This window comes from Cervus elaphus, chromosome 11 (assembly GCF_910594005.1).
Source record: "Cervus elaphus chromosome 11, mCerEla1.1, whole genome shotgun sequence".
NCBI lineage: Eukaryota > Metazoa > Chordata > Mammalia > Artiodactyla > Cervidae > Cervus > Cervus elaphus.
The window spans coordinates 7,679,760-7,698,922 of NC_057825.1; the positions used below are offsets into that span (position 1 = coordinate 7,679,760).

A 19,163-nucleotide genomic window follows, 5' to 3' on the forward strand; every position below is an offset into this window, starting at 1 on the left:
ACAGGCTCAGTAGTTATGTCTCACGGGCTCAGCTGCTTCAAGGCATGTGGGATCTTCTTGGACCGGGGATCAAACCAGTGTCCCTCTGCATTAGCAGGCAGATTCTTCAGCATTGAGCCACCAGGGAAGTCCCACAATTAGTAGATGTCCCCACTTGGCACACTAAGCCATGCAACCATTGCAGTAATTAAGACAGAGCTACAAGTGACAGACACTCAAACACTTACCTAAGTTAGTCAAAGGTAGGAGGAATTTCATTAATGCAACTGGGAATCTGGTGTTAAAGATCAGCCTTAGTAACAGTTGGATCTAGGGGCTCAGACCATGTTTTTAAGACCATCTCTCCAGACTTCCCTGGTGGTCAAGTGGCTAAGATTCTGCACTACCAGTGAAGGGGGCCTGAGCTCAATCCCCTGCCAATGAAGGGGATATTGGTTTGACCCCTGGTCCGAGAAGATCCCACATGGGGTCAGGGAACTAGACCCCACATGCCGCAACTAAGAGTTCACATGCTGCAACTAAAAATGTCTTATGCTGCAACTAAAGATCCTGCATGCCACAACTAAGACCCGGCACACCCAAATAAATAAATATCTTTAAAAAAAAAAAAAAGACTTTCTCACTCCCTATTTCAGTGCTGGTTATCTCTACATCTCTTTATAGTTGGCCTCCTCTTCCACCAGAGTCTCTCACCACATAGCATAAAACGGGCTGCCAATTGCCATTATATCCTATTCCTCATGCTTGAGATCCAAAAGAATGCCTCTTTCTCTCTCAGCATCTATAGCATACTCTCATGGAATTATTCTGATTGACCCTTCCAAGTCACATGCCCACCACTTAGATCCAATCACTGGGAATAATGAGCTGAGGACCGAGTTTGCCTTCTAGTCACATGCCCACGGTCTCTCTCCCACCACCCTATAAAGTGAGGGACATAGTTCTTCCAGATCCACACAGGATGGAGTCAGTTCTCCAACAGAAAAGGGGATGCTGAGCTGACAAAAACAACAAATGTCATATGAGTATACTGCGGAGTGAGGAGGGCACTAATCTGATGGAGGAAGGTGGATGTTGGTATCAGTGGGAGGAAAGGCAGGGCTGGATGGGGAAGGCCCTAGGAACACAGTAAAGGAATGTAAGCAGTGAATGACTAGGCTTTATGGTAGATTAGCCTGAAACCCTAGGTTGGGCCAGTCATTGGGTGTAGGTGCTGGTTTAGAGCTGAGGCGACAAGTCAGTCCTGTACTAGGCACTATTTCCAACATTTAGTCCTCCAACCACCTGAGGAGGGGTACTATTATCATCTCCATCATACAGACAGAAACGGAACTCCGCGTGGTTTTGTAACTTGCCCAAGCGCACACAGGTAGGAAGGGGCAGTGCTGGGATTTCCGGCTCTGACCCAGTCAGGACCCTCATAGTCAGAATCTGCTACCACGTACCTCCACTCTGGTCTCATCCCGTCTGCAAAATCTGAAAATGGTAAAGTTATCACCCAGAAGTCACTTTGGTTTAGTCCTGCCTCTCTTGAGTCTTCGAGCATCTCATCTCCGAACCGGGCGCAATTCTGCCACCTTGAGTCACAACACCTGGATCTTCCTGGACGCTTGCGTGAGGTTGTGGCCAGGGAGCGGGTGGTGGAACTCCAGCGGGACTGGAGCGGGACTCGCGACTGGAGCTCGGTTTTTGAAAGTTACCTGGATGCTGGGGGTGGGGGGGGGTGGGGGGTGGAGCTGGGGGAGTTACCGGCTGCGCGCGCGCCGGCCCCGCCCTCAGCTTCTTCAGGCACCTGTTGGCTCGAGGGCCTACTAAACCGCAGCTGTCGCCCAATAGGCGGCCTCCCTGGCCCAATCCGGCCACGCCCACAGCCCGTATCCGCCAATCCCCGGGTGGCCGTGGGCCCTGTTCCTCGGAGGGCCCGCCCCTCTGAGCGCTTCTTCCGGGTGGGGCCCGGGGCCGAGGCGATGGCGCCCTGGGCGCTCCTCACCCCTGGGGTCCTGGTGCGGACCGGGCATACTGTGCTGACCTGGGGGATCACGTTGGTACTCTTCCTGCATGATACCGGTGAGCCGGAACCCTCGCGACCCCGGACCCACCCGACCCCGCGTGATTCCCCAGATGTTTGGGTCTCACTGAGTCCCTTGTCGAACCCCCCGGAGATCCTGGGATTTCCCCCTGACTCTTCCCGCGCCAGAGGCCCCCTCCCCACCTCTCATTCCAAGAGCCACCTGCTTTCCGCCTAATACTCAGTTGATCCCTAATTAATCCCAGAATCTTCCTGATCCCTGCCAGATACCCTTGTCTGTCCCAGGACCCACCCGGTGCCCACCTGATTCGACGACCCGCTCGAGACCCCATCTTCCCTGATCCTGGGACCCGCCCGACCCTTCCCGGGAATTGACTCCCAAGATTCCGAGGATCAACTAGATGAAGGGCTGGCATCCCGCCCACCCCATCCCTGCGTGGCCCTAGCTGCCCCAAGTCCGGGCTCCCCACCTTCAGGCAAGAGGACACGGCAGAGGGGAGCAGCCTGTCCCTCCTGTCCTCATCCCCGTGAGCGCTCATTCATTCCACCCACCCACTTCCATCCTTCCCCCTCTTTACCTGCCACAGGCCACCTCCAGCATAGGCTTTCGCCCTTCCTCACCACCACCACTACAACCCCCACCCCTTCCTCCTCACTGCAGCCTAAGCTCCTGGACCAGGGTCATTCTCACTTTCCTCCCAAGACCTGAGTCTCCTCCACTGGCTTCACCCCTTAGCCTAAAAACCTGTTCAGTCTCTGCATTGGAAAGAAATCCCCCACTGCAACCTCCTTTTCTTCTCCACTCTCTTTTACAGTCAAGGGGCACCTGAGTTGTCCACACTCTGATGTCTGGCTAGCTGTCTCCTGCCTCTCCCTGCTCAGCCCTCCACCCCCTTCGCCCAAACCTTCAGTCACCTCCATGGGCTGGACCCTGGAGGTGGCCTGGGCTCCCCTACAGCATTCCAACCTGACAGCCACACCCTTCTCTATCTCTATTTCTTGTGCATCTCTTACCTGGCCAGCCTCTTTCCATCTCAGAGCCAGAGTCCTGCTCCCTGTCCCCCATATCCAGCCAAGTCTGGTCCCATCACCCCTTACCTCCAATCTGGTCAACCCCCCTGCCATTACCCTTGCCCAGACACACTCCTCTCTGTGTCCTGGATAGGCCTCCCCTCTGATCCATCTTTACTTTAGCACTAAGAGGGCTTTCAGAAACATGCATGCTAAGTCGCTTCAGTCATATCTGTGCAACCCTACGGGCTGTAACCCACCAGGCTCCTCTCTTCATGGGATTCTCCAGGCAAGAATACTGGAGTGGATTGCCATTCCCTCCTCCAGGGGATCTTCCCCACCCAGGGATGGAACCCGCACCTCTTATGTCTCCTGCATTGGCAGGAGGGTTTATTGTTAGTGCCACCTGGGAAGCCGTTCAGAAATATATCTGGCCCTGTAACCTTCCATGGTTGCCTACTGCCCTCCAGAGATAGTGTAGATTAACTGCTTTTTTTCTCTTCTCCCAAACCTGAACTTCTCCCTCCTGCACCCTATGTAGTGGCCACACCCAACCATTCATTAAACCCCATTTCCAGGCCTTTGTTCATCCAGGGACACACTTCCCGCCTCCAGTTGCACCCTCCCCCACCACGCCCGTTCCACAGTCCTGGCCTCACTCTCCCCCTCTGGCCTCTCCAGCACTGCGGCAGTGGGAAGAGCAGGGGGAACTGCTCCTGCCCCTCACCTTCCTGCTGCTTGTGCTGGGCTCCCTGCTGCTTTACCTGACCGTGTCACTCATGGACCCGGGCTACGTGAATGTCCTGCCTCAGCCCCAGGTAACTAGGAGGCCCAAACCCCTCCTCCCTCCACCAGGGAACTCAAGACTCCAGTGAGTCTCATGCTAGACTCAGCTGAGAGCTTTCCTAGGGAATCCCAAGGAATCATCTGGCCAGACCTAGGGCCCCGTCCTACAATAAGAAAATGGCCAAGGTCCAGAGAGGGGAAGTAACTGACCAAAGTCACACAACCTCGCAGTCCAGGGCACCCTGCCCCACTCTGCCACCTCCATGACACATGGATGGGCCCCCAAATGTGCCCACCCAGAGCTAAGCTGGCCCCCAAGGGAGACACACACAAGTCTCAGCTGCCTCCCAAGGGACCCCCATCTCATCCTCTGTCCCCCCCTTTTCAGGAGGAGGCCAAGGAAGAGCAGACAGCCATGGTTCCTCAGGCCATCCCCCTTCGGCGCTGCGGATACTGCATGGTGCTGGTGGGTGATGCGGGGACCTCCGTGGGAGGACTCAGGCAAGGCCAAGACTTCTTGGCCTCACCCCCTTCCTCCAGGAAGGCCTCCCAGATGCCAGCCCTGACCTCCCACCCTCATTGCTGGGCCTAGAGGGGAGCCGGTGTTGAAGCCCAACGCCCTCTGTGCCCACAGCAACCCCTGCGGGCTCGGCACTGCCGTGAGTGCCGTCGCTGTGTCCGCCGCTACGACCACCACTGCCCCTGGATGGAGAACTGTGTGGGCGAGCGCAACCACCCGCTCTTCGTGGCCTACCTGGCGCTGCAGCTGGTGGTGCTTCTGTGGGCCCTGTACCTGGCATGGTGGGTTGCCCCGGCGCCCTGGGTGTGGGGGAGGACCAGCACCCCAGGCTCCCTCTTCAGGGGCCTTGGACCCTCTCCCAAACGGCCGTCCCCTCGGGCGACCCCGCCGCCAGCCCTGGGTTCTTGTTGCTCTCCTTCCCTTGCAGGTCCGGCCTCCGCTTTTTCCAGCCCTGGGGGCTCTGGCTGCGGTCCAGCGGGCTCCTGTTCGCCACCTTCCTGCTGCTGTCGCTCTTCTCCCTGGTGGCCGGCCTGCTCCTGGCCTCGCACCTCTACCTGGTGGCCAGCAACACCACCACCTGGGAGTTCATCTCCTCCCACCGCATCGCCTACCTCCGCCAGCGCCCCGGCAACCCCTTCGACCGCGGCCTGACCCGCAACCTGGCCCACTTCTTCTGTGGATGGCCCCCGGGCTCCTGGGAGACCCTCTGGGCCGAGGACGAGGAGGAGGAAGGCAGTAGCCAAGCTGTTTAGGGTTGCTGGAAGCCGGGGCCACCATCTTGTGCCTGAAAACCAGAGAGGCCGCACCCAGAGGGGTCGGCCCTCCAAGGGCCTGGGGCTCCTCACTCCTGCCCACTCCTTCCGGGCCTCAGAGTGGAGCTGAGGGGCTGTACCCTGCCTCGGTGGGCAGCTCTGCCCTCCCCAGGCAGAAGAAAAGGAAGAGGACACATGGGGAAGACTCAGGCACAAGGAGAGACCTGGGCTTCGGACACCTCCGCCCCACCCCCAAGCCAGGCTGCGTCCAGCGCACAGTTTGATAAATTTAATGAACCATAAAGCAAGTCAAGTATTAAAAAAAAAACCAAACCATTCCTCGCTGCGCCACGCTTTCTGGTCTAGGTCTCGCAGCGGGCAGGGGAGAGGAGGTCGGGGGAAGGGGGCGGGCAGCACTCGCCCGGTGACTGAGCAGTGCCCACGACAGCCCCATGGCTGCCACCTCGAGCCCCAAAGGCCCATCAATCCCAGCGTGCCCAGGTGGGCAGACAGGCGGGCAAAGCAGAGGCTCTAACCGTCCGGCGTGGGGGAGCGGGCAGGGGGTGGAGAGGCCAGGAGGCCCTCAGGGCTCCAGGAATCTCTCAGACACGAAGTCGAAGTCCCGGAAGGCAGCCTGCTGGCGGGCGGTGAGGGGGCTTCGGGGGTCAGGTGGGGTCAGGGCGGGCGGCAGCCCCGTGAACTCGCCCTCGAAGTAGCGCAGGTCTGTGGGGCCGCAGAGGGTGGGCACAAAGGGGGGCTGGACGGCGCGGGCAAGCAGAGCCTGCCAGTCGGTGGTCTGGGGGCAAAGGCGTACCTCAGATGATGGGAACAGCAGCCCCCGTGGGCCCTCGACCCCTCCCTCTGCGCCAGGCACCGGGACCGCCATGGCCACGGCCGCTCACCCTGAAGAAAGGCTGGGTCTTGATTTCCTCAGCATCTCGCTCGCCCGCCCCCAGGCGCTTCTCGGGGCACTTCTGGAGGAGCTGGGGGCGAGGACAGGGGTTCATTCAGGGCGCTCAGCCCCAGACACTGCCCTGCTGCCCCCAGCCTCTCGGGTAGGGAGCCTGGAGAGCCACAAGTAGCCCTCCGGCCCAGCCTGGGACCCTGCAGCGATTACCTTCTGAATAAGCTCGAGGCCTTGCACCGACAGAAAGCGGGGGTATGGGGCTTCCGCATTGACGATGCAGTCAAACACCTCCTCCTCGGTGTCCCCTGGAAACGGGCACTGCGGGGAGGGGGCTCAGCAGGGAGGACCCCACCCAACCTCCACCCAACCTGGGGGCCCCAGCAGCTCTCCCCATCCAGCACTCACCTCGCCCACCAGCATCTCATAGAGCAGCACGCCCAGCCCCCACCAGTCCACGGCCCGCGTGTAGGCCTCCTGAGTCAGCACCTCGGGGGCCAGGAACTCCGGGGTGCCGCAGAAGGTGCTCGTCCGGTCCCCAAAGCCAATCCCTGCCAACCAACATCCACACTGATGCCAGCGTACTGTGGCAGCCACAAGAACCTCTAGTTGTAAGAATCAACCACCAACCCTTAGGACTCCATGCAAGGAACCCCGTGCCGAGCCCTGCCCCACACCCTTGGAGGTGGGAACGGTTTTCATGCCACCTGATGGATGAGGAATGTGAGTCTCAGCGAAGCCTGTGTGCCAGGGTCATGCAGAAAGCAGAACCCAGCACCCTCTCCCAGGCCAGGCTCTCCCTCCAGCCGAGGGCAAGGGGGTCTCTGAGTTTTTAAGGCGGGGAAGGACGAGCCAATGCATCTAGCTGGTCCCTGGAAGGAGGGCTGGGAGGCACATTTCCTGGAAGATGCCACTTGCTCGCCACCCTGCTGGCCTCGACGGAACGAGCAAGGCAGGAGGACACAGGCTCCTGGATGGGAGGCACCCACCTTCCTTACAGAGCCCAAAGTCCGCGATCTTCAGGAAACCCTGGGCGTCCAGGAGAAGATTATCCAACTTAAGGTCTCTGAGGGCAAGGCAGGGCAGACCCCAAAGAAGCTGAGACGTGCTAAGGCCCAGGGAACAGCGGCCCCACCTCATAGCAGCCCAGGAGGAGGGCAGCCCCTGATCCCCTTGCCTACTCCCCCAGCATCCCGGGGGCAAGTTACCTGTAAATGATCTTCTGCTCGTGTAAGAACTGCAGCCCCAGGACCACACAGGCCAGATAGAACCTGGAGGGTTGGTGCAGGGGGGAGTTCAGGCCCATGACTGTGGGGGACAGGGCAGGGAGGCACCAGGATGGCCATGGCCTGGGGACCCCTGATGTCCCTGCCAGAGTCAGGGGCAAGGCTCCTCATGATAACAGCCTACCCTTCCCAGGCCCTTAGATTGTGCCAGGAATGACACCAAGTGTCCACATGCCCATCCTGGCATCCTCCTGACAGCCTCCATTGGCACCATCATGCCTATTTTTTTTTTTAATTTTTAAAAAATGTTATGTTTTTTTTTTTTTACTGCACTAGGTTTTCGTTGCTGTGCGTGGGCTTTCTCTAGTTGCGGTGAGCAGCAGCTACTCTTCATTGTGGTGCATGGGTTTCTCATTGCGGTGAACTGGGGGTAATGATGACTGTTTCACAGGTTTAGCTACAGAACATGGGCTTGAGGTGTGTGGGCTTCAGTAGTTGCAGCCCTTGGGCTCAGTAGTTGCTCTGAGACATGTGAGATCTTCCTGGACCAGGAATCGAACCTGTGTCCCCTGCACTCACAAGCGGGTTCTTAAGCATTAGACCACCCAGAGAAGCTTCATCATGCCTATTTTTTTAAATGAGGATCTGAGACTCCTGGTAAACGACCCACCCTGGGTCACAGAGCGAGTGGCAGAGCTGACACGTGAATCTGGGCTCCAGAGTCCACACTCTGGTGGGCAAGACATAACAATGCCATCTGTCAGTCACTTACTGCTCACCAGTCCCTAGGCTCTGCAATTTCTAAATGTTATGTCCACCGATGCACCAAGCCTATGAAGCAGTTATTATCCCCAATTCACCGCCATATACACTGAGGTCTGAGGTCACAAAGGCTGTGAGGGTTTGATAACCAGGATGTGAACCGAGGCCTCACTGATTGCACGCACTCTTTGGCTGATGGACACCATGGAGGAAGCAGGATGAAGGGGCCGCCAGGGACAGGGGGCCCAGGGAAGGCTGGCTGGAAGAGGCGAGAGGGGGACCCACCGGGCCTGGGGCTCAGGAAAGACGTCCTCATGGATCTGCATCATGAGGTCACCGCCTGGCGCGAACTCAGTCACGAAGCAGGCATGGCTGGAGGTCTGGAAGCAGGCGAGGAGGGGAAGCAGGAATGGATGCCCTGTGCAGCCCACAGCCTCAAGGATTCGCTTCTCACAGTACAGGCTGCAAGAGGAGGGCGTGGGTTTCATAGGCAAGGAGGGAACCCAAAAGGGAAGGAAGACCTCCCCTGGCTGTGCCCTGTCACCCACACAACTCCCCTGGGTCACTAGCTCTTAAAACTGCCAGGCGGGTAGAATGACAGTTCATATGTATCCCGGACTTGCACAGGTCTTGAACTTGTACCGCCACCCTGTTCCCATTTCACAGATGAGGAAGCTGAGGTGCACAGACAGGAGACCTGCCCAAGGGCACACAGTTCACAACTGCAGTTGCTAATAAGAGAGCCCAGACCTGGCTGGCCCCACAGGGTCACTTCTTCGAAGCCCCAGAAGCATTCAGCTGCCTTCTGGAGCCACCAGCCCAGCCCAGGCCTGCCGTCCTGAGTTCCTTCCAGACGCCGGGGTGCTGGGAGCCCCCCGACCTCAACACACACCTCTCGATCTCGTCCCGGCTCAGCACCTCCTGCTTCTTCAGCGCTTTGATGGCATAGTATTGCCCCGTGCCCTTGAATTGGACCAAGAGGACCTGAAGACCAGAGAGAGGTTTGGGTTACAGATGGGCAGTACAGGAATCTACTTCCCCTGCCCACTGCCCCCCAGAGCCCAGAGCCCCCTAGCTAACGTGCTGGGGGCCTGCCCACCCCCTTCCGCCGCACCTTCTCAGCCCCTACCTTCCCGAAGTGGCCCCGGCCCAGCACGGCCAAGCAGCGGAAGTCCTGAAGCCGGGGGGGTTTCCTGCAAGAGAAAGGGCACAGGAAGCCCCCAGCACAAGGAAGGGCTGGGCCTCCACCAGGAGTCGCTCCAAACCCCCCGTGCTCGATCCTGGGTGGTCCCCCTCTATGGGGCTCCAGAGCCCGGGGGAGGTGGGCAGGGTTCCCAGGACTGCAGTGTCTTGGGGTCTGGCAAGCAGGCTGAGCTCAATAATGTGGGTTCAACGAGTGAGAACCTGAGCGAGCCAAGGAGCCCAGGGTGAGGTGTGAACGTCTGACATGCAAATACCCAGATGAGTGGATAAAAGCCTCAAACACCGAGGTGAGCCCGCCAGGGTACCTGGTAGCCGGGGCTGGCAGAGGCGGCTCGAGTCGAATCCTGGGCTCCATGTGGGGACGTTTGGTGCGCTGCGAGGGGAGAGGGTCTCAAGGCAGAGCAGGGCTTCCTTCCCTCCAGCCCTGCCACCTGACCTGGGCAGCCCCCAGGGTGACCAACCCTGCCCTGCTGCCCCTCACCGGCATCTCTTCAGGGGTTGGCTCCTGGGCCAGGTAGAGGCGAGGGGGCTTGGGTAGGGGTTGGATCTCTTCTCGCAAGGGGGTCTTCTTGGGTGGGAAGTTACTGTGGGGTAGAAGCAGACACATACCGGGCACAGACAGTTGGAAGAGCAGCGGGCAGGGAGGGCGGGGGTGGACACACAGCCACGCGAGACAGACAGACAGGTCAGAGGACGAGCCACGGGGCAGGCACCATCTGCGTCTGGAGAGAGGTGACACCGCAGAGAAGCAGGCAGCCTGGGGTGAGCGAGGCTCCTCACCTGGGCGAGTCGGGGTCGGTGGCCCGCTGGGCTGTGGCTGGAGTCTGGGAGCACGCTTTGGGGGGGCTGATGGTGCTTGGGGAGCTGCATGGGGGCAGCAGGCTCATGACCAAGCGTCCCCAGGCCGCCATGCTGAGATTCATCTGGGAAGCCCTCAGGAAGTCCTGACCTGGGGCAAAAGCAGGCTCAGTCTCAAGGTCTCCGGAGGGGCCCAGCCCTGCTCCCTGCTCGCCAGCCTTCCATACCTCTGCGTTTTGAGAAAATGCGTTTCTGCCTCTGCAGTCGGGGCCTCCTCTCAATGACAGGGTCACAGAAGGTCACCTGTGGGGGCAGGTGGCAGGGCTGAAGACCAGTCCCCTCCCACCTGCCCCAGGCACCTCCTCGGCCTCCAGGATTGCAGCCTGAGCCCGTTGTCAACAGATGCAAGAGCTACAGGGACTCAGAGAGAATGGATTCGGCATCCTCACTGGTACCAGGGGAGAAACTGAGGCCTGGAGGAGAAAGGGACTTGCCCAGGGTCGCACACGCGGCGGGGCAGTCAGGACAAGGACGCGGGCTATTCCTCTCCTGTGAAGTCCTCAGAGAGTGGCTGGGAATCTTTCATCCCTGGAGAGCTCCTCCCTCGGGGCCTCAGTTTCCACTCCTTGCTGTGGATTGGGGGCAGGGGGGGCACAGTCTCCAAGGCCCCTCTCACGTTAACAGATCCATGGGCCCATGAGGTCAGAGGGCAGGGGCCGCGGGGGGCACCTGGGCAAAGAGCAGTCCCTGTGGCACCAGGCTGAGGGACAGCTGGTGACAGGCATTGTCCAGGAAGTCCTCCAGCCTCAGGAAGGCCACGCCGCACAGCTGCCTCCAGTCCCGCCAGTGGACCCCGATCTCCAGCTCCCGGGCCTACACGGGGAGGCCAGGTTGAGTGGGGGTGAGCCTGGTACCAGCCACTACCTGTCCAGCCTTCCACCCCACGAACCGCGATCACCCCGGTCCACACAAGGGCAGCCTCACCCGCTCCAGGGCAATGACAAAGGTCTGGTCCCAGGACTGCTTGGCCACAGGCCCCCAGCCCGTCTGGCCCACAAAGCGATTGTCCACCTTCAGCACGGCCAGCACCTCACCTGCAAGACCAGAGTCGGGGCTCAGGGCAGGCCAGGAGTCGGGGGGGGGGAACCTTTGCGCTCCCCAGCTCCCGGGGCCCCCTACTCACTGGCCAGCTCGCCTCCCCCACGCTGCTGCTTGGCTCTGCTCCGAAGCCAGCCCTGGGAAGGGCTCCCGGCCAGCGCAGCCGCGGGGGAACGTCCAGGCACTGCCGTCAGCAGCTGCTCACAGCCCAGGAGGCGGACCTGCAGTGTCCCTGTCGGGGAGCGTGTGAGGGGCCATCATCAGATGCCATCCTCCAAAGGGTCCCTGGGACCCCAGGAATGTTGCCTTCTCATGGAGGTAGCAAACCCAGAGCCTGCTCGCCTTACGCCTTGGCAGCCACCTGCCACCCTGGGGGCCGACCAACTGGTCCTCCCCTCCTGCCATCCCTCTACGTGCGGGAAGAAGCAGGGACACAGAGGCAGAGGAGTCAGACTCAGACCTCAGTCCTCTCGCTGCCCAGGACTCCGGGCCTAGGCAGCACCACGCCAGGGACAAGAGCCCCAGAGGAGCAGGGTGCCTGGCCGGCCACCTCCTCCCGGGGCCTAACTCAGCCCCACTTTCTGTGGTGGGTACCAGTGTGTTTTGCCAACCAAGTGGGCTCATTTTTAGGGTCACTAGAGATTTGTCCCTCCGAGGATAGAGGAAGCAGTGGGACTCTAGCAGCTCTTGAGGACATACATAGGGCTGAAGAGCACCATTTAGGGAGTCGGGGCCTGGGGGGTTATACTCCGAGAGACCTTATAAACTGAGGCAGTGCCCAGGATGGGAAGGTCATCCTAGAAAGAATGACTGGAGGAATGTGGGTGCTTAGTTGGAAGACAGCTTAGGGGGTGGCTTCAAGTACCTGAATTTTAGGCCTTTTAACAAGCCCTAGAGATGGCTGGATAGCATCACCAATTCAACAGACACAAACTTGGAGAAACTCTGAGAAATAGTGAGGGACAGAGAGGCCTGGTGTGTTGCAGTCCATGCAGTCACAAAGACTCGGACACGACTTAGCGAGGGAACAACAAACAAGACCTTGCCCTCACCTTCCCCAACTTGTTGACTTGGTCAACTCCCTTAAGCCCATCAAGGACATGCCTCCCCCTCCAGGAAGCATTCCTTGGTTCCCCAAGGCCAGGTGAGGGGGCCCACGCAGTCCCTGTACTTTTCCCCTTCAGCTCTGCTCACAATGGGATGAGGCCTATCTATTCTGTACCAGCTCTGTGCAGGCAGGGGCTGGGCCCTCTAGTTGGCACTGGGTCCCTGTTGGGAAATTCAGGGCTTCCATAGTGTCAGATCCACTCAGGATAAGGAAGCACTTTCTAATAGTGCAAACTGCCCAGAACTGGGTACAAAGGCCTCCAGGGCTGTGAGCTCCCTAACACTGGCACGTCCAGCCTAACATTCTCATGGTTCCTCATTGAAACACACTGGGGAAGAATTGAGAAGATTTTCAATCCTGACTTCACCATCCTTAGCTGTGTGACCTTGGGCCACTGACACCCCCTCTCCAGACCTCAGTTTATCACTCTGTCAAATGGGGGCGATAATAGAACCTACCTCATAGGGTTGGTGCGAAAATTCGAGCACTTCATGTGCAACAACTCACTGAATTGTCACACCAGCCCTATGAAGTAGGTGCTGTTATCACCCCCATTTGACAGAGTGATAAACTGAGGTCTGGAGAGGGGGTGTCAGTGGCCCAAGGTCACACAGCTAAGGGATGGTGAAGCCAGGATTGAAAATCTTCTCCAAAATTCTTCACCACTGAATTCCAGGCTCCTCCCTGGAAGGGAAGGACAGCTCTGAATAGGAGGGGCTCCCGGGTACCTGTCATGGCGGTGGGTTTCACAAGTGTCCCTGAAGGCTGCGGGTTCCCAGACGCAGCAGTCCGCAGCTCCCGGGCCACTCTGCCGCGCAGAGGGTGAGCAGGAGGCAGTCTCTCCAGCAGCTGCTCCAAGGCCAGCCGCAGGAGGTCCAGTTTCTGGCAGGACTCCTGGAGCTGGGCCTGAGCCTGCAGGAGGGATACGGGCAGGGGATACAGGGCCCTGGGGTAATGGTGAGGGCAGCGGCTCAGGTCACCCAGAGGCACCCTGGATGAGGTCTAGACCAGAGGTCCCCAACCTTTTTGACACTTGGGACTGGTTTTGTGGAAGACAATTTTCCCATGGACTGGAGGTGGGAGGGATGGTTTCAGGACAATTCAAGCGCATTATGTTTTTGTGAAGCTAATGCTCCAACACTTTGGCCACCTGATGCGAAGAGCCGAATCATTAGAAAAGACCCTGATGCTGGGAAAGGCTAAGGGCAGGAGGAGAAGGGGATGACAGAGGATGAGATGGTTGGATGGTATCACCAACTCGATGGACATGAGTTTGAGCAAGCTCCGGGAGATGGTGAAGGACAGGGTAGCCTGACGTGCTGCAGTCCATGGGGTCACAAAGAGTCGGACACGACTGAGTGGCTAAACAACATTTTTGTGCACTTTACTTCTAATCTAGTGCTACTGCTGATCTGACAGGAGGTACCGGTCCGTGGCCTGGAAGTTGGAGACCCCCGATCTAGACAAGAATGTGTCTTCTGGGCTTCCCTGGTCGCTGAGTGGTAAAGAATTTGCCTGCCAGTGCAACAGACACGGGTTCAATCCCTGGTCTGGGAAGATTCCGCATGCCTTGGGGCAACTAAGCCACACGCCACAATTATGGAGCCTGTTCTCTAGAGCCCGAGAGCCACAACTGCTGAGCCCTGAATCCTGTGCCCTGGAGCCTGTGCTCCGCAACAAGAGAAGCCACCACAGTGAGAAGCCTGTGCACCGCAACTAGAGAGCAGCCCCCACTCACCACTACAGAAAGGCCCAAGCAGCAACAAAGACTCAGCAGAGCCAAACAGAAAGAAACAAAGAAAATTATATATATAAAAAGAATGTGCCTCCGGTTTCCTCATGGCCTGCCGAGCGGTATCACTGGCCACTACAGAGGGTGGTACCAGTCAGAGAGGAAGCAATGGGAGGGGACCACGGTCTGACCTCGGCCAGCACCTTGCGGTCCTGTGTTCGCCGGCTACCAAGCAGCTTCACCACGTTCTTGGCGCCCTCAGCCACGGCAGCCTCGATGCGTAGACGGTGCCGTAGTTCCTCTACAATCAGCTCAGGACCTGGGAGGAGGAGGGGTCAGCCACCTCAGGCCCCAGCCCTGCTCCACCCGGCCCAGTCCCCTTGGCCAGGCCTCACCTGGCTCGGGGGACCCGCTGGCCTCCAGGCTACTGATCTTCATTCGCAGCAGGGCCACCTTCAGCTGGCTGTCCTGGAGCATCTGCTGGGCGGCTGCCAGAAGCTTCCTCTCCTATAGGATTATGACACATACCCCATCAGGCCAGGACGAGGCCAGCGCCTTCCTGGTCAGACTGGGGACTGGACCAAGCCTCCTCCATCAGTCTGGGTTGAAGCTAAGCCTCCCTCAGCAGACCAGATAACTACAGCCAGTTCAGCTCAGTCATGTCCGACTCTTTGCGACCCCATGGACTGCAGCACGCCAGGCTTCCCTGTCCATCACCAACTCCTGGAGCTTACTCCAACTCATGTCCATTGAGTCAGTGATGCTATCCAACCATCTTATCCACTGTCGTCCCCTTCTCCTGCCTTCAATCTTTCCCAGCAACAGGGTCCTTTCAAAAGAGCCAGCTCTTCACATGAGGTAGCCAAAATACTGGAGTTTCAGCTTCAGCATCAGTCAGTCCTTCCAATGAACACCCAGGACTGATCTCCTTTAGGATGGACTGGTTGGATCTCCTTGCAGCCCAAGGGACGCTCAAGAGTCTTCTCCGACACCACAGTTCAAAAGCATCAGTTCTTCGGTGCTTAGCTTTCTTTATAGTCCAACTCTCACATCCATACATGACTACTGGAAAAACCATAGCCTTGACTAAATGGACCTTTGTTGGCAAAGTAATGTCTCTGCTTTTTAATATCCTTTATATCTTATTTTTAAAAATTATTTATTTATTATTATTTGGGGGGGCCCAGGCCACATGACATGTGAGCATCTTAGTTCCCTGACTAGGGATTGAACCTGCAGCACTCCTTGCATTAGAAGTGCAGTCTTGACCAGGAAGCTTCCAAGCCTCCCTTTTTAGTAGCTCTGCAACAGAGCCTCCCCCATCAGACTAGACAAGGAAAGGCTCAGGTCAAGCCTCCATTATGAGATCAGGGCGAGCTTCCACATCATATTGGGAGTTGGGACAGGAGCTGGGACTTCCCTACCAGACTTGGGGTTGGGTTGGGATTCCCCATCACCCTGGTGTTTTGCCTTCTTTGTTAGACAAGGGATTGGAGCCAAGCTGAGATTTGGGGCCTGCCTCCCCCATCAGACTAAGGGTAGAGTGTCTCCCTTACAGGATCAACGGCTAGGCTGCATTTCCCTATCAGGTTAGCCGCTGGATCACTACCTTCTTGAATAATCTGAGAACACAATCTCTTCCCTCCAGGGGGCCTTACCTTGGGAGTGCCACTGGCGTAGGTGTGGGTCATGTTCTCAGCCCCCTGCCTGACTTTCAGCTCCACCTGCAGCTGCCTCTGTAGAGCCTCCAGGTGCCGGGCTCTTGCCTGCTCGGCCAGCGGCCGAGGTCCTGAGGCTGCGGGCTCTGTGTGCAAAGAGTGTGGGGCATGTGAACCCTTCTTCCAGAGCCGAGAGCTCCCCCCCAATGCCTCGCTCACTCCTCTCCAACTCTGAGAGTAGGTCAGGGCCAAGGTCAAGGAGCGGGGTCAACTTGTCACTTCCCATCCCAAGGGGCCTCCTCATGCTCCTCACTCACCAGCCGGGCCCGGCCCAGGCCCCGGCAGCAGGATGCGGGCATGAAGCTCCCGCAGCTCTCCATGCAGCTGCTCCAGGCGGCGGTTGGAGGACCGCAGCAGCTGCTGCACGTGGCCCAGGTGGCGGCGGTCTGTGGCCACCCGCCGCAGGTTTTCCACACCCTCCTTGATCTTCAGCTCCTTCTGGATGGCCCGGCGGATCACCTCTTTCTCATCCTCCAGAGGCCGATGGCCTGCCCCAGGCTGTGGGAAGGCAGAGGGATCAGGCCTCTGGGACCCACCTCCAAAGCCTCTGCTCATCACAGAAGGAGGTGGGAGAGAGGCAGGTGTGGATGGCACCCAGGACTGACCCACAGGGTGCCTCTCTGACCTCAGAGCGAGTATCCCTAAGCCAGATGGATGCCCCAAGGCTACGTTCCAGCCCACGTTCCTGTCGTCTGCCATCAGAGAGAAGGGGAAGAGGAAAAAAAAACTGTTAACATTTATAGGGTGTTCTGTTCTAAGACCTGTGCAGACATGAACCTGTCGAACCTGACAGCAACTCCATGAGGTAGGTGCAGTTATCATCCCCATTTTACAGATGAGGAAACTGAGGCACAGAGAGGTGACGTAATTTGCTCAAGGCCACAACACAGAGACAGAAAGGCACTGTCTCTTGGGCCCCAGTCTTTCCCTGCCAGCCACACGTAATCAGGCTGCTCTCAAGTCTAGGATCCAAAAAAAGAGACCCCGGGAACTTCCCTGGTAGTCCAGTGGTTAAGAATCCTCCTTCCAATGCAGACGACTCAGGTTCCATCCCTGGTCACAGAACTGAGATCGCATATGCTGTAAGGCAACTAAGCCCGCACGCCACAACTAGAGAACATGCAACAAGAGAAACCTGTGTGCCGCAACAAAGACCCAGAGCAACCAAAATGTTTTAAAATAACAACAAAAAAAGAGACTCGGCACTGAGAAGGGACCTCCCGAGGTCAGACAGACAGGGCGGTCTGTGGCCTGAGTAGAAGCAGCCAGGGCTGCTCCCTTGAGGGTCTGACCCATCAGGTGGCAAAGCAGAGGCCCCGTGGGGCTGAGGAGGTCTCCAGGGGCCCACTCCCAGCGCAGCTCGGCTCTTGGGAGGAAGTGGAAGGCTCTCTCACCACTTCACCCCAAGTGGGAGCAAGAAGAGGAAAACCTCTTTCCCAGAGGCCATTTCAAACCAACCGGTGCCAAAGCTGACTTCGGCCCAGGGTAACTCATGACACCCCCACCCCAAGGACCCTGTGAGAGCTTCCATCTTACCTCTCCACGCTCCATCTCCCGCGCACAGTGGAAGGGGTGGCCACCCCAGTCTCAAGGACCCCCACCCCAGGCCTGTGCTTGCCCGCTGGCCCGGCTGTCAGAGGGCAGGGGCGGGCCTCAGGAAATCCTTTGAGGGCCCTAGGCCAGAGGGCCAGAGCCAAAGGCCTGAGCAAACAAAGATCTCATGGAGCTGGGGGCCCGGCACAGGGGTCCTGAGTCACCCAGCGGCCGCTGCTGGGCGGAGGTTAACAGGAAATCGGAAAATGTGTACAAGCCACGGCGGGAACAGGCCGAGGGACCTCCGGAGGAAGGGGGAGGGAGGGAGGGGGCAGACGCAGTCCTGAGAGCTGCCCAAGGGGTGGGGGCACTCAAAGAGTCTTCTGGAGAACACTTCCCCCAAGAGCGGAGCAGAGCCCGCGGTCCTGCCGGCTCCGGGCTGGAATCCCGCCAAGTGCGCACACACCTCTCCTTTTCCGCTGGGCGTCTGGGGCCCGATCTTGTACACAGACGTCCCCATCCCCGTTTGCCGAGAGCTAGAACTCCACTTCTCCTCGCCACCTCCCCCTCCACCGGCCCCCAATAACGAGACACACAACCTCAGTCCCAGGGCCCACGCGAACCTACTGCTGCAACCCCGCCCCCTCGCCATTTGGGCTGGAAGCCTCTGAGCACCCGAAGTTTCCCTCCCGGGCCGCTGGACTATGTATGCCCCTCCCCCGGGGGTCCCCCCAGCCCCGCCTCCTGTGTGCTGCGGGAGGAACCCCACAAACTGCGCGGGGTCGGCCTCCTCCGCCTGCTGATCACATGCTTCTCTCCCTCCCCCCTCCCCCCACCCCGAGAAGTGGTCCCCGTGTGCCTGCACCCGCCCCCTTTTTGGTCCCAGCGGGTGCTCATCGATCTTAGAGTCCTACCTGGAAGAATAGATTTTTAGGAAACTCTCGGGCCCACCCTTGGTGGCCCTGACTGCGGATTCAGACGTGCTCATGGGCTGGCCCGACGGAGGCTCTGAGTCACTGGGAGGTGATTTGGGGACATTTCCAGGGGGGCAGAAACCACTTACCCCCCCCGCCCCCCAGGGCTCAGATCTGCTCCGCGGAGGTGTAGGGGGCCCAGGGCAGGGGGCTGGGAAGGGACAGGGGAAGGGGGCTGGGGGGCGCTGCCGGAGCCCGGGGCAGTGAACGAGCTCCCCCTCAATCCACCCCCCCCACCCCGGCCCGCGCCCGCAGCCCGTTCTTTCCGGGCGCCGTTCACCTGCCGCTGCGCCCCCTCCTCCATGGCGCCGCTCCCGCTGCTCGGCCCCTCCTCTCCACCACTCCGGTTCCGGAAGCCCCGGCCCCCTCCGCCAGGGCTTTCCTACTTGAAACTTCCCGGGAAGTCGCGCCGGAGACGCGGGATCCGGCGCCCCCTCCCGAGCTCCGCTGGCCCTGGCGGGAGCCGGGGACCAGCGTCGCCCCTCGGCTGCGCGGGATCGAGCCCCAGTGCAGACCCCGAGGCCCCGGATCCGACGTCCCCGCGGAATGTGGAACCCAGGGCGCCTCATCTGAGGCCGTGGTTCCCGCTCCCGTGCGACACTGGGCCCCACCCCGGGATACAGGGACAGAAAGGGACATTTCCCGGGTTGGGGGTTCTCCAGTCGCCGCTGGGTCGCTGCAGTCAGAGGGGCAGGCCCAGGTGCGGACAGCGCCGCCTGCCGGCCTCGGGGCAAGGCCTGTGTGGCCGGTCCGCTCCGGGACGGGTCAGCCTCGTCTCCCTCGGAACCCCGCTACGACCTGGCTCCCGCCCGAAAAAATCTCTCCTTCTCTCCCATGTCGTTGGTGTAAAATGGTCTAATATCATACCTGTCGCCCCCTAAGAAGTCTTGGCTCTGTCTGTAGACACTGTTAAAATGTATGCGTGGGAAAATAAAGCCTTACCCAAATGATACCAAATTAGGAATGAATCCAAAATCTCTCAGGACCTCCCCCTCACCCCCTCCATCAT

General features: G+C 59.1%; 2 protein-coding genes across 9 annotated transcripts; one reads left to right on the forward strand and one right to left on the reverse strand.

The window, feature by feature from the left end:
• Positions 1 to 1,909: 1,909 nt before the first annotated feature.
• Positions 1,910 to 5,436, forward strand: ZDHHC12 (zinc finger DHHC-type palmitoyltransferase 12). Of its 3 annotated transcripts, none has more exons than XM_043916686.1 (5): positions 1,910 to 2,067; positions 3,722 to 3,858; positions 4,215 to 4,292; positions 4,461 to 4,627; positions 4,774 to 5,436. In XM_043916686.1, exons 1-5 carry the CDS (start codon positions 1,968 to 1,970, stop codon positions 5,096 to 5,098), a joined length of 807 nt encoding a protein of 268 aa, XP_043772621.1. In that variant the 5' UTR covers positions 1,910 to 1,967; the 3' UTR covers positions 5,099 to 5,436. The 3 variants fall into 3 exon arrangements, with proteins under 3 accessions (XP_043772621.1, XP_043772622.1, XP_043772620.1); XM_043916687.1 differs by having other exon boundaries at positions 4,796 to 4,997; XM_043916685.1 differs by having other exon boundaries at positions 1,951 to 2,067; positions 3,619 to 3,858.
• Positions 5,372 to 18,808, reverse strand: PKN3 (protein kinase N3). 6 transcript variants are annotated; one of them, XM_043916670.1, is made up of 23 exons: positions 18,435 to 18,808; positions 16,273 to 16,339; positions 15,905 to 16,145; positions 15,588 to 15,733; positions 14,325 to 14,436; positions 14,121 to 14,248; positions 12,926 to 13,109; positions 11,175 to 11,321; positions 10,976 to 11,085; positions 10,721 to 10,864; positions 10,219 to 10,294; positions 9,974 to 10,142; positions 9,675 to 9,777; positions 9,499 to 9,566; positions 9,120 to 9,183; positions 8,883 to 8,974; positions 8,276 to 8,452; positions 7,211 to 7,273; positions 6,992 to 7,068; positions 6,411 to 6,553; positions 6,216 to 6,323; positions 6,001 to 6,081; positions 5,372 to 5,894 (listed from the first exon to the last, which is right to left on the reverse strand). In XM_043916670.1, exons 1-23 carry the CDS (start codon positions 18,791 to 18,793, stop codon positions 5,682 to 5,684), a joined length of 3,072 nt encoding a protein of 1,023 aa, XP_043772605.1. In that variant the 5' UTR covers positions 18,794 to 18,808; the 3' UTR covers positions 5,372 to 5,681. The 6 variants fall into 6 exon arrangements, with proteins under 6 accessions (XP_043772605.1, XP_043772609.1, XP_043772607.1 ...); XM_043916674.1 differs by lacking the exon at positions 16,273 to 16,339 and adding an exon at positions 18,095 to 18,196 and having other exon boundaries at positions 18,435 to 18,539; XM_043916672.1 differs by lacking the exon at positions 16,273 to 16,339 and having other exon boundaries at positions 18,435 to 18,676.
• Positions 18,809 to 19,163: the final 355 nt, after the last annotated feature.